At 41.7% G+C, this 26,236-nt stretch overlaps 1 protein-coding gene across 1 annotated transcript in view; it reads right to left on the reverse strand.

Moving 5' to 3' along the window:
* RRAS2 (RAS related 2) overlaps nt 1-26,236 on the reverse strand; it is an 87,172-nt gene that overhangs the window by 17,696 nt on the left and 43,240 nt on the right. Inside the window, exons 2-4 of the mRNA XM_034770110.1 lie at nt 12,850-12,937; nt 11,850-11,952; nt 9,926-10,034 (exon numbers count right to left, since the gene is read on the reverse strand). Coding sequence (XP_034626001.1) covers nt 9,926-10,034; nt 11,850-11,952; nt 12,850-12,937 — 300 coding nt within the window. The remainder of the gene's footprint in view (nt 1-9,925; nt 10,035-11,849; nt 11,953-12,849; nt 12,938-26,236) is intronic.

The raw sequence follows: 26,236 nt of genomic DNA on the forward strand, positions 1-26,236 counted from the left end.
AGGTACGGAAATACGCGCATCCTTCTTTCGAAGGAAGGCTGCTACCACGGACATGCACTTTGTGAACACTCGTGGTGCTGACGCCAGGCTGAAGGGCAGGACCGTAAACTGGAAGTGGCGCTGGTCGACAACGAAGCGCAGAAAACGTCTGTGGGCCGGATTGATTGAGATGTGAAAGTAGGCGTCTTTCATATCGAGGGCAGCATACCAATCCCCCGGATCCAGGGATGGAATAATAGTTCCCAGGGAGACCATACGGAAGCGAGCTTTGATCAGAAACTTGTTTAGATCGCGCAGGTCCAAAATAGGATGGAGGCCTCCTTTTGCCTTGGGGATCAGGAAGTATCTGGAGTAGAATCCTTTTCCCCTCAGGTCTATTGGAACCTCTTCTACTGCTCCAGCAGCGAGAAGGGACTGAACCTCCTGCTTGAGAAGTTGCTCGTGAGAAGGGTCCCTGAAGAGGGACGGGGAAGGGGGATGGCAGGGAGGGGGCGAGGAAAACTGGAGGGTATAGCCCGCCTTCACTGTGCGCAGGACCCATTGGTCCGATGTTATGCGCGACCATGCCCGGTAGAAATGGGACAGGCGGTCTTTGAAAGACAGAGGAGGATCCGGAATGGGATATGGTACGCTGTCCTCGGGCGTAACTTCAAAAGCCTGGCTTATTTCCTGGCTGTGGCTTGCCCTGGCCGTGACTCTGGCCCTGGTTAGGCGTATTGTTACGTCTCCGCCTGTTATCCCTGCCTCGACGGCGGTACGGTTCGTGTCGGGGTCGAGGATGGTATTGCCTTTGCGGCGGCTGGGGTTTAAAGGGCTTACGCTGCGTTACCGGGGTGTGCATACCCAACGACTTAAGGGTCGCTCGGGAGTCCTTAAGGCTATGTAGCCTGGCATCCGTCTGGTCGGAAAACAAGTCCGAACCTTCAAACGGGAGGTCCTGCAGCGTGGTCTGCACCTCCGGCGGGAGACCTGAAGCCTGCAACCACCCCGAACGTCTCATCACGACTCCCGACGCAATTGTTCTAGCCGCAGCGTCTGCTGAGTCTAGCGCGGCCTGTAAAGAGGTCTCAGCCACTGCCATTCCCTCATCCACCAGGGCCTTGAACTCCTGATGCGCGTCAGATGGGAGGGAGTCCTTAAACTTGGCGACTGATGCCCAAGAGTTAAAATTGTCCCTGTTTAGAATCGCCTGCTGATTGGCGATCCTCAGTTGAAGGCCCCCCAAAGAATAGACTTTTCTCCCGAACAAGTCCAATCTCTTGGCTTCCTTGCCCTTGGGGGCAGGAGCTTGCTGGCCATGCCGCTCCTTTTCATTGACCGCCGAGACCACCAAAGAACAGGGGGATGGATGCAGAAAGAGGAAGTCAAACCCTCTAGATGGGGCGAAGTATTTCCTCTCCACTCCCTTTGCAGTTGGAGCACTGGAGGCCGGTGTTTGCCACACCGTCTTATAGTTGGACTGTACTGTCCGTATAATGGGGAGTGCGACTCTGGAGGGGCCCTCTGGGCTCAGGATATCGACCATGGGGTCATCCTGCTCTACAGTCTCCTCCGCTTGCAAGCCCAGATTGAGGGCTACCCGGCGAAGCAGGTCTTGGTGTGCCCGGTGGTCAATCGGGGGAGGGCCGGACACCAGTGTGCCCGCTACCACCTCATCTGGCGAGGAGGAAGAGGTCGGGGCCTTCTGCCCATCCTCATTGTCCTGTAAACCTGCGTCAGCCAATTGTTCCTCTGCGGCCTGACCCGCAGCGTGGGATTGGGACGGTACCGTACTCGGTGCCGAGTCCACTCCTTCCCGCTCCGGTGGTCTAGAGACCGTTGCCTCCCTATACGATTGCGGGCGGTGCCGCGGGGAGCGGGATCGGTAACGGGATGGCCTGGATCTCGAGGCTCTCGATGGGGGCCCTTGTTGGTGGTAGGCCCAGGGTGTCCAGAATGGCCATTGGCTCGGCTGGCCCCATTGGGACTGACCGTAGTCCCTGCTGTCCTGTGACCTATGGGCATACCCGCCGTATCGGTCTGAGTCAGTCCCCGAGACCACTGACAGTGATCTGGAAGGCCACGGTGGCGCCGTCGGATGGTGCCGGTCTGGTCTTGGGGAGTAGCGCCTCCGCGACCAGGATCTGGAACGGTGCCTTGCCGACCTGGACCTGGAACGGTACCGGTGATCTCGGGACCGGGAACGGCTACGGCTGGTCGGCCTCGGGTAACGAACCGGCGATGCTTCGCGGTGCCGACTCGTGCTTGGTTGCTGAGTTGGTGCCGACCGTTTGCTGAAGCCCGACTGCTGCAGTGCTTCCTGCGCCGAGGGCAACCGGGAGTTCACCGAGGCGGAGCTCGACCGGGACCGGTCCCTGGAACGGTGCCGGGACGGCGACCGTGATGGGCGCACCATCGCCGGCTTGCCTCTGCGCGGCAGCATAGGCGGGGCGCCTTGAGCGCGTGCCGGGGCCTCGACGGACAAGGCAATGAGGTCCTTAGCTGCCTCAAACGTGTCCGGAGTGGAGGGCTGTTCCACTAGCTCCTCCAGGCCTTCCTCCTCGCTCAACGCGCCCATCCTGGGGCTCGACGGGCCCTTCGGCGCCGGAGCCACTACCGGGGTCCGTGTTGGGGCCGTATCGGCCTTAGGGGCACTCGAGGTCTTTACCGGTGCCGCCCTCTTGTGCGGGGAGTGACCTCGGGCCTTAGGTTGGCCCTTCACTTTCGCCGGCGAAGACGATCGGCGTCGTGTATTTCCCCGCTGGGTAGGTGCCGCGGTCTTCGGATGACCCACCGGCGCCGGTTCTCGCACCGAGGCAGGGGCACTCCGCACGGAGGCAGACGGTGCCGTCGAAGTGGAGGGCTGTAACGCCGTCTCCATGAGCAGCTGCTTAAGGCGGAAGTCCCTCTCTTTTTTAGTTCTGGGCTTAAAAGCCTTACAGATCTTGCAGCGCTCTTTCTGGTGAGCCTCCCCCAGGCAACGAAGACACGAAGCGTGGGGGTCGCTCAATGGCATGGGCCTACGGCACGTGGCACAAGCCTTGAAGCCTTGGGCGTGTGGCATACCCCACCGCCCGGGGCAGGTGCCGGGGCTGAACAAACAACCCCAGCAGGAACTTTAAGTACTCTAATGAGCTGTTAACTACTGACTAAACACTACAACAACTAACTGATAACCGTTAGAACTCTAATTGACTATTGCTAAAGGACACTCTCAGACGAGAGACAGAGTTGTTCCAACGCCGCCACGGACGGTAAGAAGGAACTGGAGTGGTCGGGTCGGCAGGGATATATATACCCTGGAGCGGGGCGCCGCTCTGGCGGGAAGGGGGGGGGCCCGCCGGCCCGACGGGAGCCGCTAAGGGAAAAAGTTTCCGACGTCCGTGCACGCGGCGCGCGTACACCTAATGTGTAATGGACGTGAACAATCACTCGAAGAAGAATTTATCTTCATTTCATAAAGTTTGTTCAGGGTACTACAGAATATTGTCAGTCTGTTGCACAGGGAATCTTTCAGTTCTCTGTCACTGCAGCTCCGACAGACTTAGGTACCAACAACCTTCAAGGCACATTACAAGGTTTAGCTATTTACTCAGTTTTTTTACCTGAAGGGAATGTTATGAAGATGTTTGTTGTGATTTGGGGAGTTTGCATCCTTGTGATTGGGGTACACAATACATATATCTGCTGCTGAGCACCTGGATGGCAGAAGTAACAGGTAAAAAGGAATAAAGTGATAATGCTTCAGTTACCAGACAAAAGGTGCTTAAAAAATAAATAGGACTAAACTGTTCAAACATTTCAAATGAGATTCTGTGCTGTGGCGCTAAAAGGCAGAGCACAGAACTTTCAGCACAGGAGAAAGAAGGGGCTATGGTGGCTCCAAGCCACCTGTGCACCATACAGATCCTGGGCTGCTCCTGTGTCCTAGTATAACTTAAAAAGCCCTAGGGGCCTGCCTAAGTTATGGCAGTTTCAGTGTTCTATCCTATGGGCTGCAGCCCTGACTAAAATCTTCACAGCGCTGCCTGCTGCACCCAGCGTTCACGCGGCCCCAGCCAACATGCCCCCCTATCCTAGGGCTTGCGAAGGGGCATCCTTGGGAGGCAGCCTTATGGAATCTTCTAAAATGCCTGTACCAGTGGAATCCTCTCATAGGCTCGAATCTGGGCTATTAAGTACTTTTTATAACACTCCTCAGCCCTTTATACCCCTTGAATATAAAAAGGATGAAACATGGGGAGGCTCTCATCCTGAGCTTTTGCAGATATACCTACAATACTCTATTTTCCTCCATTGTAACTCAAATGGCTAATAATCCTGGGAATTCAGATGTTAAAATTTAAATCCGCAATAAAACTAGTGAGTGAATTGATGGGGTGAAAGTACCTGAAATAATTATGAAAGACAGGGCAGAAAAGCATGTAGAAAATTAAGAAATGTAAAGTCTTAAGGAAAAAAGAAAAGTACACCAAGAAGATGGTGACTAATTTTGCCCTAGGGGATACAAAATGAAATTTTATTAGAAATATCCTGCATATTTAATTAAATTAAATTAAAAGGCTACAATTTGCACAAAAACACTGGAACATCTTGTACTTCAGTGAGACTGTACAAGGATAAGAGACGCAATCAGTAGTATGAATGCATCACCAAAAGTATAGATCTAAGCTTCCACAATAAGCGGCTTTTACTTTAAAAATCTATAAAAAATTGCATGTTTAAGTCTGATAAAGCAATACTAGAGTATTTATTGTACTTAATATATTTTGCAACAGCAGATGAATGTACAGTAATTGCTTAATCCCCAAATAATCCTTGTAGTGCTTTGCTTCTAGACTAATTTTAAAAGAGCACTGTCAAGTTGCTTCAATGTTAAAAATTTTCAAATAGTTTTGTAAGTTCTACATGCACTGTAGTAAGTATTTTTTAGCAAAAGCAAGGCCAGAGTAGTTCATTTTATTTGGAGCAGCAGATGAGGTGGTCTGGGGCACTGAGCAGATGAGGTGGTCTGGGGCACTGAGTTCCTGTGGGAATTCATTCACTGTCTTAGACCAGCAAGAAGAAAGCTCCATCTCCAGTGCAAAAGAATTTTACCCTTGCTGTGGCCAGCTCCATCATGCCTGAGGAGCAGAGCCATCATCTGCAGACCTTGTCCTGGAGCTTTAGCCAATCTTTCAAATGTCATGATCCCTGGGGACTGTTTGTACACCATTAGCTCTGGATTAGCCCATTAGAGGTAAAAATCTGTTTTTACAATAATTTATTATTAATTAATTGTATCTGGCGTATGTTCTCTTTCAGAGCTCAATATCCAAACAGAAAATGACAAATACAAGCCACGTTTGGTCCTATAGTATTCAAACATTACTGCATGGCCTGATGGGAGTTTCTGCTTCTGAGCTTTGTACACAACCCAAATTTTAGTCCTCCATTGACTCGGTGTGCTCTTGGGCAAGTCATGTAACACCTGCTTACGTTTCTTCATCTTAAAAATACAAAACAAAACAGGAATAATCTTCCCTTCCTTACAAAGCAGTATCACAGGGGTGGCCAACCTGTGGCTCCGGAGCCACATGCGGCTCTTCAGAAGTTAATATGCGGCTCCTTGTATAGACACCGACTTTCCAACGTGCAGAGGGATGCTCACTGCTCAACTCCTGGCTCTGCTACAGGCCCTGCCTCCACTCCACCCCTTCCCAAGCCTGCCATGCCCTTGCTCCTCCCTCTCCCATCCCCCCCAGAGCCTCCTGCACACCATGAAACAGCTTATGAGGAGATGCGGGGAGGCGCTGATCAATGGTGCTGCCAGAGGCCCTGGGAGCAGGGGAGGGAGGAGCTGATAACCAGGAAAGGGGGGAGGGGGGGCGGCTGAAATATTATTGTGGCTCTTTGGCAAGGCACATTAGTAAATTCTGGCTCCTTCTCAGGCTCAGGTTGGCCACCCCTGCAGTATCAGGGCTAAAGTTCATACAGAATTCCCAATATATCTAATGCTACATAAGCTTTAAAAGAAATATATATGAAAAGAATGGAGTTCTGCTATTTTGCTAAATCAGCTAAAAACAAATCTAAAAGGACTGCATTGCAAGCTAATTAATCCACAGAAGTCAAAACTCCCACATAAGTGCATGTTCTTCCCTAACTGCAATCACTTTGTCCCCTAATAAAGGGCAGCCATCTTTTGGTGGAATGTGGCAGAAGTTTAACAAATGAGAATGGTACACAAAAGTTTACAATAGAAAATGGGAATTTAGGCAGGCAGAATTCTGTTACCTAAACTGAATCACAAGGACTTCTGTTTTAAATCTCACTCCAAAGATAACACCTCTGGCAACACAGTGCTGTGCTAGGGCACTAGTTAAGTACTGACTCAGAGGAAAACTACCACCTACTAAACCACAAGCCACTTCCGTGCAGCACCTTGGATCTTCCTTGAAAGCCTCCCACCCAGGGGCCAATGAAGACCTAACCCCATTTAGTTTGGGATTAGCTGATAAAGCTGCCCTTGTCATGTTACTGGAAAAAGCTGCTGAAACATCTAGTGCCTTGTTCAACTCTCCTCCTTTTTAAAGGGAATCAATGTTATTTAAGTTATACTGAAACAATGCTTTATGAGAAACTACTATACAGCATGCATTTATAAAAATCAAGCAGCTGAGGATACAGGTTTCAGAGTAGCAGTCATGTTAGTCTGTATCTGCAAAAAGACCAGGAGTACTTGTGGCATCTTAGAGACTAACAAATTTATTTGAGCAAAACCTTTTGTGAGCTACAGCCCACTTCAGCTGATGCATAGAATGTAACATATAGTAAACAAGAAGGTGTGAGGATACTTAACATGGGGAAATTCGATACAGTGTGTGTAATGGCTCAGCCATTCCCCAGTCTCTATTCAAGCCTAAATTGATGGTATCTAGTTTGCATATTAATTCAAGTTCAGCAGTTTCTCATTGGAGTCTGTTTTTGAAGCTTTTCTGGTGCAAGATTGCCACCTTTAAGTCTGTTACTGAGTGACCAGAGAGGTTGAAGTGTTCGCCTACTGGTTTTTGAATGTTATGATTCCTGATGTCAGATTTGTGTCTATTTATTCTTTTGCGTAGAGACTGTCCGGTTTGGCCAACGTACATGGCAGAGGGGCATTGCTGGCACATGATGGCATACATCACATTGGTAGATGTACAAGTGAACAATATGTTCCATTCCATGCATCTGATGAAGTAGGCTGTAACTCACGAAAGTTTATGCTCAAATAAATTTGTTAGTCTCTAAGGTGCCACAAGTACTCCTGTTCTTTTTGAGGATACAGTGTTCACCAAGTCTTTTGTGCCAAACTGGAGGTCCTTTTTACCAAGCTGTGACTGGCTGAAGTAGCAGTCTGAGGACTTGGTTTTTTAGCCAATACTAACACTATCCTCTTAAATCCAAATGCCTAGAAATAATGACAAGAGAGCGAGGAATGTAATTAAGCATATATAAGGCTGTCTTGGAACCCCCAAAACTATACAAGGATCCAGTAATACTGCTGAAAACTCATTACTTACCTCACAGGGGCATTTTATGGTTTAATGTTTGTATATCCCTTTGTAACTCATAGTATTTTTTTCCCCTACATCATGCAGCCAATGTGGACATTATATTTGTGAATCACACCACCCTATGGACCTGCAGCAAGTGCACACAGGTGTTTAACTGCATTAGCACTGCCTATAAAGTCTTTTGCAACAGGTCAATATGTTACAAGGCTGGTCTTCCCTCGTACCCTCTCCATCAATTAAAATAAAAACACACCGTGGTTTTGATTTCAGCAATGGATTATGGAGCAGCAGCTAAACAGTTTAATTGTGTTATTTCTTACAGAATTGTCATTGATTAATTGGATTCTCAGAACTCTGTCTCTGCATAGCATTTCAATAGTACCCACTGTATGAAGATGCAGGAAAAATAAGCACAACCAAAGCTAATGAGCTTCTTATTTTAAGACCTTGAAATATTGGTAGTACCAAAGCAAAGCCTGATTGTGTAAGCCAAAAGCCAAAGATACTAAGGCTAAAATGAATAAAGATATCAAATACATAATGCTGTCAGTGGCAAAGGTCCATACTAGTGTGGACCTTTGCCACTGACAAGGGTTCATTTTATGTGAACCATCAGAAAGTTATTATGATGGCAAAGACTACTTTGGAAATGTAAACAGAACAGCTGAGGCACTGATGTCTGCCTGAGTGTACAGAACATGAAATAGTAGGTCTGTGGTGCGTGAAGTGCCCTTTCATCTAAATAGATACTGCCTCAGATACCAACCGTATTACTCTTAATCAACATTGTTAACCATTTTATGTGAACCACAGTGTTCAGCTGTAACTAAAACTCCAAATATAAAATAGTATAAAGTGCTTATAGACATGAGAAATTAGGAATTCTCTGCCACCAAAACAAAAGTTAAAAGCGACATTTTGAAGGTTTATGGAAGTGGTTTCAAACCTTTAAAGCCCACAAAGTGATAGAGAAGTTTAGTTTCATAGATTTTTATAGCCAGAAGGTACTATGATGTAGCTTTTTAAATTTTTTGCTACAAGTTGCACCTCATTTCTAGCCTGAATTTGTCTTGCTTCAGCTTCAAACTGTGGAAAATTCTGGTACATTTTTCTGCTAGATTGAAGAGCTGTCTCCTATTAGAAATCCTTTCCCCACATAGGTGCTTATAGACACTGATCAAGTCACCTCCTAAACTTCTCTTTGATAAACTAAGTAGATTGAACTTCTTCAGTCTCTCACTTTAAGGCATGGTTTCCAAACGCAAAGACATTCTTGAGTCCTTTCCAGTTTTTCTACATCCTTTTTAAAACACCAGAGCCAAACATAATATTCTAGAAATGGTCTTGCTAATACATATACAAAAATACCACCTCCTCCCCTGACTCGTACTGGATATTTCTCTGCTTATATATCCAAGGATTGCATTCACTCTCACCCCTAAAGAACTGCATAGGGAGTTTATGTTCAACTGATTATCTACCAATACCTTAAGTCCTTTTCAGTGTCACTACAGTCCAAGATATTGTTCCCCATATTGTATTATGGTCATTCTTTGGTCCTAAATGTATGACACTGCATTTGGCTGTCCCAATAAACCTCTTATCAAGTGATACAGTTTGGTATATATACAGTTAGCCTGTCCCTGTTATTTACCTTTCCATTATTTTTGGAGTCACCTGCAAATTTTACCAGCAATGATTTTATATATTCTTCCACACCAATAGTAAAATATTGAATAGCACTGGGACAAGAATAGATATCCCCATGACCCCAATAGAGAACATCTGAGAACTGCTCCCATTTATAATGACGTTTCCACAATTTAACAGTTTTCAATCTATTTAATATGGGCTACATTAATTCTGCGTACCTGCAGACTTTAAAGGATACCATTGGCTGCATAATCTGCTTTATATGTGTATAACTCAGTTATACACAAAATTACTGTTGCTTTTACAATAAGAAATGCACTGAGTAAAACTATTAGAGTAACCACCACACCTTTTAGTGATAGAATTTTCTGCTTGGCACAAGCCAATTTGATGATATATTACGGAAAATTTTAAGAGTAGGAGAATTAGACATACTCATGCCTTAGATGTCTCAATAAATTTAGCTTCAGCCTCACTTCCAAGATTCAATAAAAGAAGCTGCTGTATCAACATTTTAAAAATATTTTGATCCAGAAAGAGTTCTCCCTAAAGAGAAACGTTAAGAACCTCTCAACTATAGCAGTTATCGAATTTCCTGTATTTCTCTTCCATTGTGATTAATTACAAATATTTTGTGAAAAAGTCATCTGCTCCAATTACTAATTTTAAAATTTGAAGTTAATCTTCTTGACAACAATTTCTACAAAAACCATAAAGAATTAGGATTCTTGATATACAAAATGCCAAGATTTTACCTGTCTTTGATGATCCAGATCTGCTTTGTTACCAACTAGAATCATAGGAAATTCATCACGGTCTTTCACTCTAAGTATCTGCCTTTGAAACTTGTAGATTTCTTCAAAACTGGAAAAAAAAAAGGGGGAAGGAAGATTTGCATGTACTTGTTCACGGGTTCTTGATCTACGGGGGCATGAAAAATGGGAGTGGGATTACAACCACCCTCCTTGTTTATGGATAAAGAGACAGGGTTGTAAGTCCTAAAATAAAATATTGTTTCATCCTGGGTCACAATGGCTCCATGATTAGGGAACCACTGAGCTAGTTCATCCAGTTAAAATGATTCTTAACACAAATCAGTACTGTGTAATCTATAGGACCTATTCTGGTCTTTTAGAGAGTTGCAACGGAGTATTCCCTGCTTAGCCTAAAGATAGGGTACATGCAACTTTACATGTGTCTGTTTTCTTCATTGAATGGCAACTCAACATTAATATCAGCTATGTGTATACATAAGTTGGAAAGGCACTTCACTTAAGACAATAGAAAGTTGTGTTTAGGCAGCAAGAGCCTTTTGCTAGTTTCCATATGGCTAGGAAGGATACCGATTTTATTCTTATACTCAAAGCATATAGGACAATTAAAAAAATCAAATATGATTTAGGCTCTTAATTCTAGGCACCCAGGTTTGAAATTACTAGCCAAAAATACACTGTATCCATTCCATACACGACTATGGAGGCCAAAATTTCAGATTGCATCCAAGAAAGCCAATTGGTCTTCCCAACAAAGCCTCTACAGCTTTTTCTAGTGTTTTAAACCTTTGCTTTTAATTATAAAAACCCATCCAGCTGGGGATAACCCTATTGCCCAGAAACAGAAGAAAAGTGGAAGCGCTATCCAAGTAAATTAATGGTCAGGTTTGCTGCCCACCAGAAAAGGACAGCAGCAAGTCTAGTAGCACCAAGCACATCAACGCTGAGCAGACAGAGTGCAGAGTGCCCAGAGAGGCCGAGGAGTGAAGCAAAGAGAATAGAGCTGCCTTAGGGAAAAGGGAAGGAGAAAGGGCTGACCAAAACAAAAAGCTACCAGTGCAATCAATGAAGGCACAGATGTCACATGCCCTTATCAAGAACTGCTCAATAAACCTGGCATGACATACCGAGCCAACTTTAAAAGTTCAAGTTAATAGTTGGGGGAGGTATTTGGGTCCCCTTCCCCCTGCCCCCGCTCTTGTTTTCCTATTTATAGTTTAAAATCACTTATAGCATTGGGTAGGTGCTTTAATGAAACTGAAATAAAATGTAGACCAGTGGTTCTTAACCAAGGGTACATGCAACTCTGAAGGTACACAGAGGTCTTCCAGGGGGCACATCAACTCATCTACATATTTGCCAAATTTTACAAGAGGTTATGTGAAAAGCACTAAAAGTCAGTACAAACTGAAATTTCACACAGTGACTTGTTCATACTGCTCTATATCAATGTTTCTCAACCTGGGGGCCATGATTTATTTTATAATCATATGGTAAAAATGAGAAAGTAAGCAATTTTTCAGTAACATGTCAGCTGTGACACTTGTATTTTTATGTCTGTTTTCATAAGCAAGTAATTTTAAGTAAGGTGAAATTTGGGGTACACTAGACAAATCAGCCTACTGAAAGGGATACAGTAGTCTGGAAAGGTTGAGAACTATTGATGTAGACAATTAACAGTTGAATTTTGTCTAGCTGTATTACCCCCAACTCCCTCTTTACCACAATTTGAGGGAAGTAGACAATGTCTTCACCCCTCAGCTCAATATTAATTAGCCACTTAAGACCAGGAAGCAATGGCATCACAGTTTGTCTCTGCAACAAGGACCATGTGGTTATTCTAGTAGAAACTGACTTAGCAAACGGAGTACCGGCACATGCTTTCATAGTTGATTTCCAGGCTTACCTTCCTCTATCAGTGACTGAGAAGACAAGGAGAAAGCCCTCCCCAGTCCTCATATACTGTTCTCGCATAGCTCCAAATTCTTCTTGTCCTGCTGTATCCAGAACTGAACAGAAGTAGAAAAACTAAATTACTATACTTCATGCTCCAAGTTTGCCAAACTTTTCCTCCTGAAATAGTTGGAGCACAGCAGCTTCTTTTTTAAAAGGGATGTTATTTTATAAACTATGACCTTCCCCAGCATATGGAAAATGACTTATCTGTAGTTTTTCTTCCAATGAAGATATATTGCAAGATTCTTACTCCTGAAGTTTAGCAAGATGCTGGTGAGACTCCTAACTCAAGGTTTTTTGACTCTTCAGGGCAGTGATCCAGTCATAAACATTAAGTCTGGCATGAACCAAACCTGAAGAAACAATGGTCTCCCTTTCACCAGTTCATGCCAGACAATAATAGCTATTGTGCATACCTAGATGGGAGTCTTACATTGATTGTTAACAAGAGGGATCTCACTGGAATATTTGGAGGGCAGCATTTATACTCTGCACGGGTGGCAAACATGACAGCTATTAAATTGTATCCCAGAACCACTGCTCATAAGAGTTAAGGAAGTTCTGGTAGTCTTGTACTCAGAAAATAAGGCCCAAAAATAAGGCTCCTAATGCAGAGGATCTCTCTAGAGAATAGAAGCTGCAGGTGCTCAGAATCTCTAAAAACAGAAGCTATTTATTTAGTTGCAGACACATTATTTACATTAGGCATTTAGGCTTAGTGTCAATTTAAAGAAAGTTTTAAGTTTGATTAGCTCTTTGATAGTCAATGAATATGCAATTAAGACTAGAGTATAAGTTTTAAATCAGGTAATCATGAAAGCATAAATCAAAATACATAGCACAATACAATTTGATCCAGTACCACCCTCTTAAAATTCAAGTTCAAATAAATAACAGTTACAGACCATTTAAATATAAATATTTAATTATGCTTTAAAAAAACTACTTACTGTCCAACCGTGCTGCTTTCTCATCTATCACACACTGTTTGGTGTAAGAGTCTTCAATTGTCGGATCATAATCCGTGACAAAGTAGGACTGCAGAAAAACATACATACAATACACTGTTAACTTACTGCATTAAAGTATTTGTAGTCTATCAAACTGTTTTCTGCAGAGTTATTTTCTGCACACAAAAATGATATAAACTCAGAAGAAGTATTTCATCCAAATTAGACTAGCCAATACATCTAAAAAGGTTAAGTATCATTTGGCAATCTCTGGTAATGGCTTGATATGGACATGGGCAAACAGCATATCAGAGGGAACATTTGTTATGAATCATGGATACATGTTGTCATGAATGTGATAATACATATTAGCCCCCATTGTTTTGGGGAGGACGTTTATAACTAATTAAATATTCACTGGAGGAATTAGCATTTACACTATTACTCTTATCTCGGTCAAATCACATGAGTTTTAGCTGGTTTTCTAGAGAAATATTCCAAAATTATACAAGTATTTTAGACCGTTTCATTGCCCCTTCAGACAACACATCAGTGCTTTTATAGTTTTGCTATGCCAGTCCTACACCACCATTGTTGAAGTTTAAAAATAAACTCTGCACCATTTTTGGAATTTAAAAAGTTAATTGGCTGTTTGTGCATCAATGGACAAGCACCTATTTGAGTATGCAAATCAATTCTATTGTTTAAGTGAAAAGTAAATTCTTTAAGCACTTCACAGCCTACATGTTAGCTTTTACTTGCTGCCTAGAAGCTGAATGAACCTGTAGATCACACAAAATAGTCATTTAGAACAATAGGGAATAATCCTTTGTTTACTTCTGGATTCACAGCCACCACAGGCAGCATCCTTTCCTTTTAACCCCATAATTCAAACAAAATTAAATCTAAAAGTACACCCTCCAAACACGGCTTTGTCAGCATGAAAGCTACAACTATTTCACTTATACATCAACATAAGAATGTTGTAGTTAAAATGTGAACCATCCAAAAGCCTCAACAATCATTGTTTTAGACAACCCTCTAACTTTCTCCATATCACCACAGAAACTGCAACATCTACATTGCAAAAAACCTGCAGTGCGAGACTGTCAATTGACCTGGACTATATGGGGCTAAACCAAAGCAGTTGTCAATGTTCCCACTGGGGTTGAAACCTAAGCTCTGAAATCTGCTTAGGGGGAAGGGTTTGAAGTAAGTGCTATGGGGCTAAGCCCATTTCCCTTGCTAGACAATTCAAGAGAGGAATGAGCCAGTTTTGTGTGTGTGTTACTGACAGAAGTAAGCCCAGCCATCGGATGTGGTTATAAGGAATACTAAAAGGAGGAGAAGAGAAGACATATTAAGCACTATAATTACAAGTATCAGTAGCTAACAAAGATCACAGAATCTGCAAAAACAAAGGATTGTACCATAGAAGGACAGCTACTAAAATACAGCCATTAAAATTGTTTTGACTTAGCATCTTACCAACCAATTATAACATTTAAACTGCAAGTGAAATTCTGGTTTCTAACTGTTTCGAGTGTTGTATACTCTAGTCCAATTGTCATCCCACATTCACACCAATCCCTAAAGAATATAATTTTCCTTTGCAGTAGTAACAGTAAAGCCATTCTTCCCATTCTTCTGAAGCTCTAATTCAAGGCAGACTCAATGTTGCTATGCAATCACAGCCACTTCCTCAGTTTACAGTACTTCCCACTGTTCAAATGTATAAAAGCAATGTTATCATGGTCCCTAGAGAAAGTCAGATATATTTAATTTGCAACTACTGCTACAATTGTCTGATGCTTATCATAAGAGTAAGGAAATCAGAAACATACAAGAAAATGGTTTTAACTACCCAGAGATCAGTATATGCATTGTAATTTGATCACTTTTCACTGTAGATATCAACTATCCATTGAAATATATCCACCACAGTTCTGTCACCTCCACATTCTGAACAGGGGCAATAAAGTAATTCTAAGTGGAATTGCCTCCTAACAAGTACAATAAAACTATTGAATTCCCTTCCACATGCATATATCCCTTTTTTAATTCCTTAAATTTAAGGAAGTAATCAAATTCAAATTCATTCCTCTCTACTTTAAGGTCCCCGTAGTTTTGCCTCCTATCATCTTCATTTCTTCCCAATCCTTTCACATTACTTTAGTTTTTCCTCCCATTTTCACTTTGTTCCTTTTGTCATGCTACTCTATACAATTCAAGCCATCTCCAAATAAGCACCTTTGTTCTCTCCTCCTTAGGGAGAAATATTCTAAAGCACCTACATCACTTAGGAGACAAGTCTATCGAAAGGCAATGGAATTTAAGGCACTTGGGGTCTGGAATAAAAATTTCCATTTATCCAACAATAAACCATCCCTTCTTTCTTCCTCCTCCACCAAATCTCATCACCCTTCCATTCCTGAACTATTGGGCAGCGTCTAGATTTCACAACCTAAAATAATGCACTCTCTTCAGGGCAGAGAAAACAACTTACTAAACTTGGAATGACAAATTATGTTTAAGTTGTATGTACATTGCTCAACGGACATTTCCAAAGCTTTACAATATACATCTCCCATAACCACAAGTTTCTAGCTCCATCACCTCTCATCCTTCTGTTCTGGATATTAGCAGTGTTCCCACCCATGGACAAAGCATCAAGCCATGTCACCACCTGTGCCTCATGAACATACAGAAAAATCATATTGGCACATCCAAATAATTAAGATCTTATATAATCAATTATGAGCAGTGTAAAAAAAGGATATTCATTTAAGGAGGTTAAAAAGAGAGGGGCAATATGGAAACAGACTGCCAGATTCAAAATACATGAAGAGTGTACTGTGTTCATTTCCTTGTTGATCTGCCAAAAGACTTCAGATCAGATTATTACCCTGTACTTGGCTATGTCCCTCAGAAGCTGCAACTACATCAAGCTGTGTAATGGTATGTCCATTTTGGATTTCACTACAATGGTAAAAATGAGTGACCTATGCAAGATTTACATACACCCATAAAAGAGACCGTTAACATATTAACCAGCTACCACTAACTCCATTTTATAATACAGTACTTAGCAGAATTATTTATCAGCATTCCTGCATGCTCCACTTATAGTTGTGGTTGCCTGCACTTTTTCATTTGAGAGGGTCATTTTCAGAGGTTTATAAACTTTGAAACATGCAAACAAAATTTTCAGAGAGTCATAACTGTCAAATTTTGGTGGACTTTTAAGGAGACAGCAAAAGGTACATCTGACACAAATGCAGCCCCCTTCCCAAATTTTGAGTCCCTGACCAGAATCCTGGAGTTGCTAGAGCTGGTCAATGAAATGGTGGTAAGAATTTCAAACAAAGTAACAGATTTGTCTCTAGTTTCAAAACAGAAAGTCGCAACATAATTATAATCAAAAGTCTGCAAGAATAGAAGGATTTGGTATTTTTACTTTGCATACATTAAAATGTTACTGGTTTTGAGCACTGTGATGGATGTCAAGATATTTAGAGCATTTGACAGAAACATCACCTATATAATCAAGTCTGCCACATCTATAGTTTCCATACCACAAAAATTCATGCAAGGCCATAAAAATATGATAGTACCAAAACTGTCTCAGCTTTGTACTTTGCAAAAGCCAGGCAAGTTTTCAGAAGTGGGTATTCAATTTTAGGACTATGACAGTGAGAAAAGCCTAGCTGGATTACATACTGGGAAATAAGTTCTAAGAGAAAAGAAAAAAAGGGGAAAGATTAAAAAACCCACAACCCACACATTTTTAGATGCAACTTTACTATGTGAATAAATCCAATTAAATTATTGGCTTGTCATTTAGTCAAATACAAATATAAAAATGAACACCTCCAACATATAGCATAATTTAAAGCAAGTATTACAATTTATATCCATAAAGCAGGGCAAAAGAGGAAATATTCTAGTGAGCTAAATAGAAAAAGAAAAATGAGTCAAATCAGAGTCAAGACAGAAAAGATTAATATTTAGAGGATTTTCTTCCCTCTTTCAGGAGGCAGCCTCCCCCCCCCCCCATACACAGCTCAAAAACTATCAGAGTTTGTAGTTAACATTACACCACTAGATGCCTGTCAAATTCCGAAACAAAGGCTTGACATTTGAGTGGAAGCTCACAAGAATTTACAATTCAAGTCAGCATATTAAATACCATATTGTTCAGTACTGAGCTCAAAGAAATAAAAGCACATGCAAATACTAGGTTAGCTTACCTGTAAATTGGGATGTCTCCAAACTGTTCTGTCTAGATTATGGAAGTTTGCACATGTATAGCTATATCAATATAGTTTAATAAATAGTGTACATTTCCCTAATCTAGGCATGGCCTTACTTTCCCTTACTTAAGGGGCACTCTTTTTAGCAGTAAAATTTAAAATAGGAGCTGCTAATTCCCTGAAAAGATGCATCATAGCACTATCAACATATAGCAAGCCTGGTTCACAAGTTTCTGAACTGAATTATTTTGAGAACTTGAAAGCAAACAGGATACGTGGTTGGGCAAAATGGATCTCCTCAGATTAGTTAATTACGTAACCAAAAAAAGAACAGGAGTACTTGTGGCACCTTAGAGACTAAAATTTATTAGAGCATAAGCTTTCGTGGACTACAGCCCATTTCTTCAGATGCATATAGAGTGAAACATATATTGAGGAGATATATATACACACACATACAGAGAGCATGAACAGGTGGGAGTTGTCTTACCAACTCTGAGAGGCCAATTAAGTAAGAAAAAAACTTTTGAAGTACTCTGAAATAAGTAACCAAAGTCTTCTCTCTCTCTCTTGCTCTCCCTTCACATTTAAGTTTACAGAATCCCTGTAGGAATCTGAAGCATGGTGTGATGTCAAAACTGACGTTTATAGTAAAAGAATGTGATCCATCATACAGCAGAAGTACGAAGGCATACAATAGTACACGGTAGCAGCATCTTTGAAGCAGAGAACATAAGTCAATGTTAAAGCGGTAGCTAAGGAATTTTTACAAAAGCAGATCCAGTATAGGAGGCATTAATCCTGAAATAAAATTCTCCTCACTCTTCTCTCAGGTAAGGAAAACTTAAAGAAATCACCACTGTTGAGCTACAGAGCAAGGAAAACATTTTGGAGGTGAAGGAAATATACTGTATAAACAATCAATCATTCTCAGCACTATGTTTGCTGAATGTTTCGGAGAAAGGCAGTGTGGGCTTGGGGGAGGTAATCTCCAACTCAGAACTGTACCTGGAAGAGATTGAAGTCTCAGGCCTGGTCTACATCTAAAACTTAGGTCAGCTAGCTACATCATTCAGGGCTGTGAAAATTTCTGCACCTTGTGCAACGTAGTTAGATTGACTTAACCTTCACTGTAGGTGCAGCGAGGTCGACAGAAGAACTCTTCTGTCAACCTAGTTACCACCTCTTAAAGAGGTGGATTACCTACACTGATGGGGAGGGGGGGAGGGGGACACTTTTGTTGACATAGGAAGCATTTACACTATAGCAATATAGCTGCAGCCCTGTAGCTGTGACACTATAGCGCAGACGTGCCCTTAGATTTTCTTTGGCTTCATTACAAAAAAACTTCACCATCTTTGTTAATGTCTCAGTGTTGAATAGTCAATGTTCTATGCTCCAGGAGATCGTTGAAAAGGGATAAAATAATTCCTCACTTCACACCTTAAGACTTCTTTAATGCACAAGGCAATAGGAAAATGAATGCAAAGAGGTTACAACCCTCCACTGAGAAAAAGTAGCTTAGAGAGACTTTCAAATTAAAGAAAAAACTAACAGGTAACTTAAGCAACCCATTTCTTTTATTTATTCCTTTTTTACTCGCTATTCAGGTTGTTTAAGGTTTTCTTTCATTGCAACCCCTTATCTCTATCTTACAGAGAAGTACAGTGATGTATTTATGATAAATACGTTCCAAGGCAACAAGCTACTGGATAACTTCCGTGTAAAATAAAGCAGAATGAGAAAGGTGAGTTGAGAAGAAGGAAGCCCTTATTAATACTATATTAGACAAAACTAGAGGTAAGAGCAAATTGCTTTTTGTGGAAACAGTTTCAAGTCTCAGTAGGAGATTCTCTATAAGTCAATTTTTCTTTAAGATTTTTCAGTACAGACACATGCAATGGACTATGCAGTAAACGCTCACGTTTTCTGGTGTTAGAAAAGTGAAAAACTGCCACTTTGATGTATTTCTTAGTGTTACAGACGAAGCAGTTGAATCTGACTGTTCTGCACAAAATCACGACAGCCTATACCGCAATTCGGTTGCTAAAAAAGCATACCAACAGCTACCTTCACAAAGGGAATTTTAGATTTCAATCAGGAAAAAAAGGAGGGTGCCATAAATGGTTAACTAGAATGAAGCTATTACCTAGGGTTCTTGCTTTTAAATTGTAAGTTCAAAATATAACTAAAGGTCAAGAGTATGGTTTACAATAGTTACAGAAAATTAGGACCAGTAATTACTTAATAGCTCTTCTGTTCTTAACTATTTCCACAACTAAAATTAATTCAGGACTACCAGTGTGCTATTCAAGCTTTTATTGATGCAACAGAAATAATTTTAAAGCTCTTTAACATCACCTCATCTATCCCTCTAGCTTCCATTGTTCACTTGGAGCTTGTAAAGAAATATGAAGGAATACAACCTACTGAAGAAACCACAAATTACCCCTCCATAAACTCAGTTAACATTATTGAAAACCCTCTCCAACATGTGGGAATAGGAACAAAAATGTATGGGAGATTCTGAATTTATGAACCAGAGAAGCAGGGATATTACACAATAGGTTTTTTTCTGCACCCCAAGGCCCCACCAATATGGAATCTCACAAGCCGTAAGTTCTATCTAACTAATAAAAAGGTGGCATTCAGGCACTACTGAATTTTAGTTGAAACAGGAATTATTTCAGGGAAGTTTTATAGCCTGTGTTATGCACAAGACTAGATCATTACAGTTGTACCTTCTGGTCTTAGGCCTGGTCTACACGGGGGGGGGGGGGGGGGGAAAGGAATTGATCTAAGATACGCAACTTCAGCTACAAGAATAGCGTAGCTGAAGTCGACATATCTTAGATCAAATTAAAATTACTTACTTTGCGTCTTCGCGCCGTGGGACCGACGGCCGCGGCTCCCCCGTCGACTTTGCTTCCGCCTCTCACCGAGCTGGAGTTCAGTAGTCGACGGGAGAGCGATCAGGGATAGATTTATCGAGTCTACGCGACACACGATAAATCGATCCCCAATAGATCGATCGCTACCTTCCGATCTGGCGGGTAGTGTAGACATACCCTTAGAAACTAAGAACTCCCTTAGAAACTAAGAACTGAATATCTGGAAATTACAGATACAACAAGGAAAGGTAATAGTAGGCAGCTCCAAGGCCCCATGTAAGGTGACAATATTCTCTCAGCTCTTTATTCAAGATGCATCTGTGAACAACACTGGAGGAAACTCTAAAGAATTGTGAACTCATTCATTTCAGGGATGCAATGCAGAACAAAGTCACCAACCAGATCTAAGGTGGCTTGCTTCTGCTCTTTTTGCTTTCTCTAAACACACCCAAAAAGTGTCTTTGTCTTTCTATTTAAAGAGGTCTTGAGTGTCTTTTCAGCATCTAGGAACTGCCACAAACTCATTCTCACAAGATATTTTGGGGAGAGGATTTGACAACATCCTCTGGTTTAATGGTATCATTAACCCCTAAAGAACAAAAACTTTATGAAGTGCTTATTATTTGTGAAAAAGGCTGATGGAGAAGAGCACAAGAGCCTGTGACCCACGGAGCCCTTGTGCCAACTGGCAGAGGGCACAGGGGGTGTACTGGGTTTTATAGGGATCTGGTGGGTCAGATATACTCGTAATAGTTCACTGAAGGGTGACATATGAAGTATCTACCGAGAGTCAGAAGTCCACGGGTCATCATAATCACTGCAAAATGCATGTTCAGATAATATTAAGGAGCTTTGTCTGTACTGAAAATTATGTTCTTTAGGCAGATAACCAGGTGATGACATGTCTTGGACAGGTTTGTTTCAGGCAGGAGATAACAGATGCTTGTCTGTGTCTCTCACAGTGTATGCCTATTTTTATAGTGAGCCAGATACTAATTAAGAGATTGTGAAATCTACACAAAGGAGTATCAAGGAAAAAACCACCACCGGAGGATATTTTGTTTATCAATAAAGACAAAGAATTGTTCTGATATATCTGGGAGTGAAAACAGACACCTGGGATCATTTACTGAGGAGGCAAGCGGACAGCGTGACTTGTCACGAACGGAGGGGGTCACAGTCAAGCCTGGCTGTAAAACAATTGAAGGACTTTGGGTAAGCAATGCTCTATAGACAGGAAAGTATCTAGTGATGTAAACCTTGGTTCTAGAATGTATCTTACAATTTTATTTTATTACTGACCATTTGTTTGCAATACTTCCATATGCTGTCACTTGAATCTCTGTTAAACTTTCTCTTTTCACTATAAACGTAGCTAAGTGCTGTGTGTCAAAAATGGAGCAGTGAACTGGTAAGCTGGGGTGTACTGCTTCTTTGGAAGCAGCAAATCTGTGAACACTGCAAGTGTCCAGTGGAGTAGGGGCTGGATACTCCAGGGAGATTCTGAGAGGTTGGAGCGTGCCCACTGCTAACTACAGACAGACAGAGAGAGACCAACCTGCCCAGGCCTAGAAAGAAGTGCTTATGTTGCTCATGACCAATGGAGTCAGGGAGCTGGACCCTGGCAGGTACAAACAAGGCTTCCTCACACTAAGGGCAAGTGGTAGCGAGGAACCTCACAATGCTGGATATCTCCGGGAAGCACCACAATGCCAACTCCCACTCCCTTCCCTGAAAGGCAACAGCCACTAAAATCCTCCTCCTCCAAGCACACTATCAAGAAGGGGTAAATTTACCAAAATAAGCAATACCACTATAAGAACTTAACTGGGATAACCACAGCCACATTAGGGGCTGCAAAGATTTAAAAGATGTTGGTTTCTGAACACATCTTATTAAAATTGGTACAAAACCATGTGAATGAGACCTTAGACCCTCCCTCCCACCACCACTGAACCCTATGTGAATAGGCATTGACCAGAACAGCTCTTTCCAGCTACACTACTCAGAAGTGCTGCACCTCAACTTGAGGGAGGTCAGTGCCTGAGAAAACGGTTAATCTCACCACTCTTCAGAACGGGGCAAGTCACGTGTTGGATGATAGAAATAACATTGATCTTGGAAACCGACAGCTAGAATAACAGCAGATCATAAGCTCCCCTTTACAGTATTATTTTGAGTGGTCACCAGCCATTTTAAGTAATTAGCAACTGATTGCAAACAAGTCAAATCAAGATTTTCAACTATTTATCACCCTACAAGGGCAGACTCAGGCACCCAAAGAGACAAGCTATCTAAAATACAGTCTGCTTGAACGTTTCAGGACTAGCTTTGCACACACCAATTAAGTCAAAAATCTAAGAACTCTTTTTTCAGCATAATACATCAAGGGTGAAGTTCTGACCCTATTGAACTCAATAGCAAAACTCCAACTGACTTGACAATTAGGGTGAAATCCTGGCTGCCATTCAAGAGGTTTTTTTTAAAGGAAAGCATGTATTTAGATTTTGTACGCTCTCTCTAAGCTACACAAAAGGTGGACCAAATGGCAAAGAATTTTCAATTGCTTTCTATACCTATCCATTTGTTTAAAAATTAAGTACAAAAAAATCCAATCCCATTTCAGGGACAGGTCTGCTCACAGCTATGGAATTAAAGCTAAGACAACCCATTTACAGTCAGCAAGACACCTTATCTACATAATGATCTCATGGCCTTGTAGTCATAAGTCACAATATACTAGCTCTTGTCCAGTAATTTTTATTGGGAGTATAGTAGTTAATCCCTATGGAATTTTTAAACACCAGTTTGGACGCAATCCAATGTGAAGGTGTTGGATTAAGTAGGTTTCCTGTTCATACTCTAGAATATATTTTTATACTTTCTGCCATTTGCCAAGATTTAATGACTGCGCCTTAGAAACTAAGTGTTTGTAAAAGCTGTGAAACAGTTCTTTTTAAAAAAAAAAAGCTTATATAGCAACGTGACTAATAATCATGTCAGAAAACAGGTTGAATCCTAGCTACTATTCTTATTACCTTATTTTGGGATGGGGAACACACCTGCTTAACTTCAGCCTTTTGGCCTCAAATCTCTGATATCTGGGCTTCTCTCTTAGCCTTTAAGGACTACGATGAAAATCTCGGGACTTCTTAAAGTGCTGTGGGTGTGGGTGCCAGGACTGCTGACAATGCAACTATGGAAGTGGTTTTAATGAAACAGAGGAAGAAACCAAGGTCCAGCAAGGTTCCCACAAAACAGTTCTTACAAAACAAATTTTTCCAAACTGAACAACACACACGAGTAATGCAAAGTTTTCATGAACCAGAAATAACGATTTCACTATATAAAAGACAAGGAAGTTTAGTTCAATGCTGCCTCATGATCCCACGAACGTGGCTGTTCTCTACGCAGAGAAGAAAAGAGGTTGCTTACTGCGTTAGTTCCTCTATAGCGTTGCCTCTGAATATTCACACTTGTGGAACATAAGATCCCTGGCATCAAGCAGTGGAATTTTACTAGTGAGGAGTGTCCCCTGGGGCCACTCTTCCTGCCCATAGTTGATTTGAAAGTCATAGAAAGGGGGATGGACCTGAGGGAAGCCACTACTAATTTGGGAATTCTTTATCCAAGACTGCAAAGGAGAAGGTAGGTAGGGAGCGTGACTATGTAGATACAACTTGCTAAGAACAATAGCTATTGGTAAAGCTTCTGAGTGGCCTCCGCATATTCCCACTTGTAAAAGATTAGCATACAACAGGAAAATAGTCTGTCTTCTAGAGAACAAGGACTGTAAAACCACCAAAAAAAGTATCAACTATAGACTGCAGGTCACGAGTATATTGGAAGCAACCATAATATCCTCCCACATCTGATTCCAAAATACATATAAAGCTTGCAGGTTCTATAAAAAAGATAAATAGCCACCAATGGATGTAGTCTTCAAATTAGCTGAATACTTTTAATATCCAGGTGAATGAACATCTGGCAAATCGTAAGGGTGTACAAGAGACTAGGGAAAATACAAGCAGGGTAGACGCCTCTTTGAAATGGAAACAGGAAATGGAAACAGATGACTTGAAATTGAAAATGAGTATCTGAGGGCAATGACTGACCCAATCAATCACATTTCCCATCTGAACTATAGTTTAGAGAGAACTGGACATTTTCATCTGTAGCTCACCAACTCCATGGGCTGTAGTTATTGCTATGGGAAATGTCCTCTTCTCAGATGTATGGTACAGATGACCACCATGAGCAGACAAGAGGTCAATAGCCTTGGAAAAAGACTCCAACCCAAAATTTTAAAAAAATATTTTTTAAATGATACATGCACTCGATGAAATACCCTCTGGGCAGATAAATGAATATGTCAACTCTCTGGCACTTGCAACATAATCAAATCCAGATTCCATAAAGAAATCCAGCAAAGCAGTTGCCTCAAGAAACTCTACTGGCACATGGAGCAATCCTTTCCAAAACTATGATATTGCAAGGTGAATGAGGACTCTTGCTCCCAAGGCTATGAGGGTGGACACTGAATTACAACCCATGCAGCCTGGCAGAATTCATGGTCCTGAATATTTAGTTAAAAACCACCACCTTTGACAGAAATCCACTAGGCTTCCACAAAATGCTAGCAGTGTTAAAAACTCAGCAACAAACAAGGTCAACCTCTAGTACATTGGGATCATATCAAATTCTATCAACCTGGAGAGACTTGGGATTCTGGGCACTGAATTGAGGGTTTCAGGATGTCAGGACCAGCTAGTGGGATTTGGACCTCTACTATATGTTGACTGTGCTGGGACCTCAGGGTCGAACCAGAGCAAGCCAGTCCTTGCTCCATGCCTATTGCTCAATAAAATGTGGTGGTCATGGGGGAATAGAACACATCTTCAAGGCTGGTTTCCGGTTTCATGCTTGTCTCAGACACTCTCTCCCAAGCTGTTTCGGGTCTCCTTATGACAGAGGCAGGAGGCGGCCTGGAAGGGAGTTTGAAGTGCTGGAGGAATTTATCTGGCTAAGTAATTCAAATTTTAAACTTTGACCACAGTTTGTTCCAGAGAATTAAATTAAGCAACTGCACACCTTATTGCAATATATCAGTATGCATATGACCAATGTGCCCCCTGGTGGCTAGGGTTGAAAGTTCATAGCTTTTGGCCGCCTTTGTGCTCCAGCATCTGAACTGACCTCAAGTGCTTGTAAACATGGCCAACTCTTGATATGTAACCCAGACCTTTATCCTGACACCTTAGTTTTTAAAAGGTACAGGCAAGACACTAACCTGGATAAAGAATCTGAGCAAGGCATAATAGTCTGAATTTTCAGCAAAGGTAATTTGACTTGGAGAGTACAAAAGTACATGGTTCTGGGAAATCCATCTAGCACTATGGGAGTTCTGTAGCCGAGGCAACAGTCTTCAAGCATGGCAACTGACAAAAGTGACACAATGGGTTAAACAACATTTTTGCCCGCTAGCCTTCCAGATGATTTCAGCTGATTTAACTTCAATGCAATGTGACATTTTCTATTTGTTTTGAAGGGGGAAGAGGATGCAATTGCTGTAGTTGCTTACCTGAGGTAGCAAAGGTCTTCAAAAGGGCAGGCTGCCATAAAAACTGAGTTGGCAAACAGCATTCCTGATTACATCGAAACACTTATAAAAGACAAAAGCAAATTCAGGAAATGCGGGAGTTCAGATTCTATGAGCAATACTGCACATTTGTAATGATACAGTGTCTATAACAAGTAGTATACTTTTTATTGCGATTACATAGTTAAGAAAAAACAAGCATAGACAACAGCTGAGTTGTGTTGCACCTATGTGCTGAGTTAAAATTACAAGCAAGAGTTAAGGTTCCACTGCAGCAATGTAACTATGCCACCTTAAAGTCTTTCGCTAATACAATATTGCTTTTAATTTCCAAGATTTCCCTCACTTCCAAGGGAAAAGAAATCTGATGACGCTTAATTAGCCATATCAGAGGATGTAAATTTCATGAACCAGCTAGTCTGCATTAAATTTATAGTGCAACTAAGATCAAAAGTGTAGGAGAGCCTCTTGCTACACTTGTTCTCGGAACATATTACTTCAATTGCTAAAGCAGTCATTCCATATCTTTCCTCAGCACTAAGTTCATTTTGTATATTTATACTAAAATAGATTGGAAGGTAGTAAGCCTATTTTTGTCTTCCTAATCCCCAAATCCACAGAAAGTCATTTCCACAAAGATGCCA

This window comes from Trachemys scripta, chromosome 4 (assembly GCF_013100865.1).
Source record: "Trachemys scripta elegans isolate TJP31775 chromosome 4, CAS_Tse_1.0, whole genome shotgun sequence".
Lineage (NCBI taxonomy): Eukaryota > Metazoa > Chordata > Testudines > Emydidae > Trachemys > Trachemys scripta.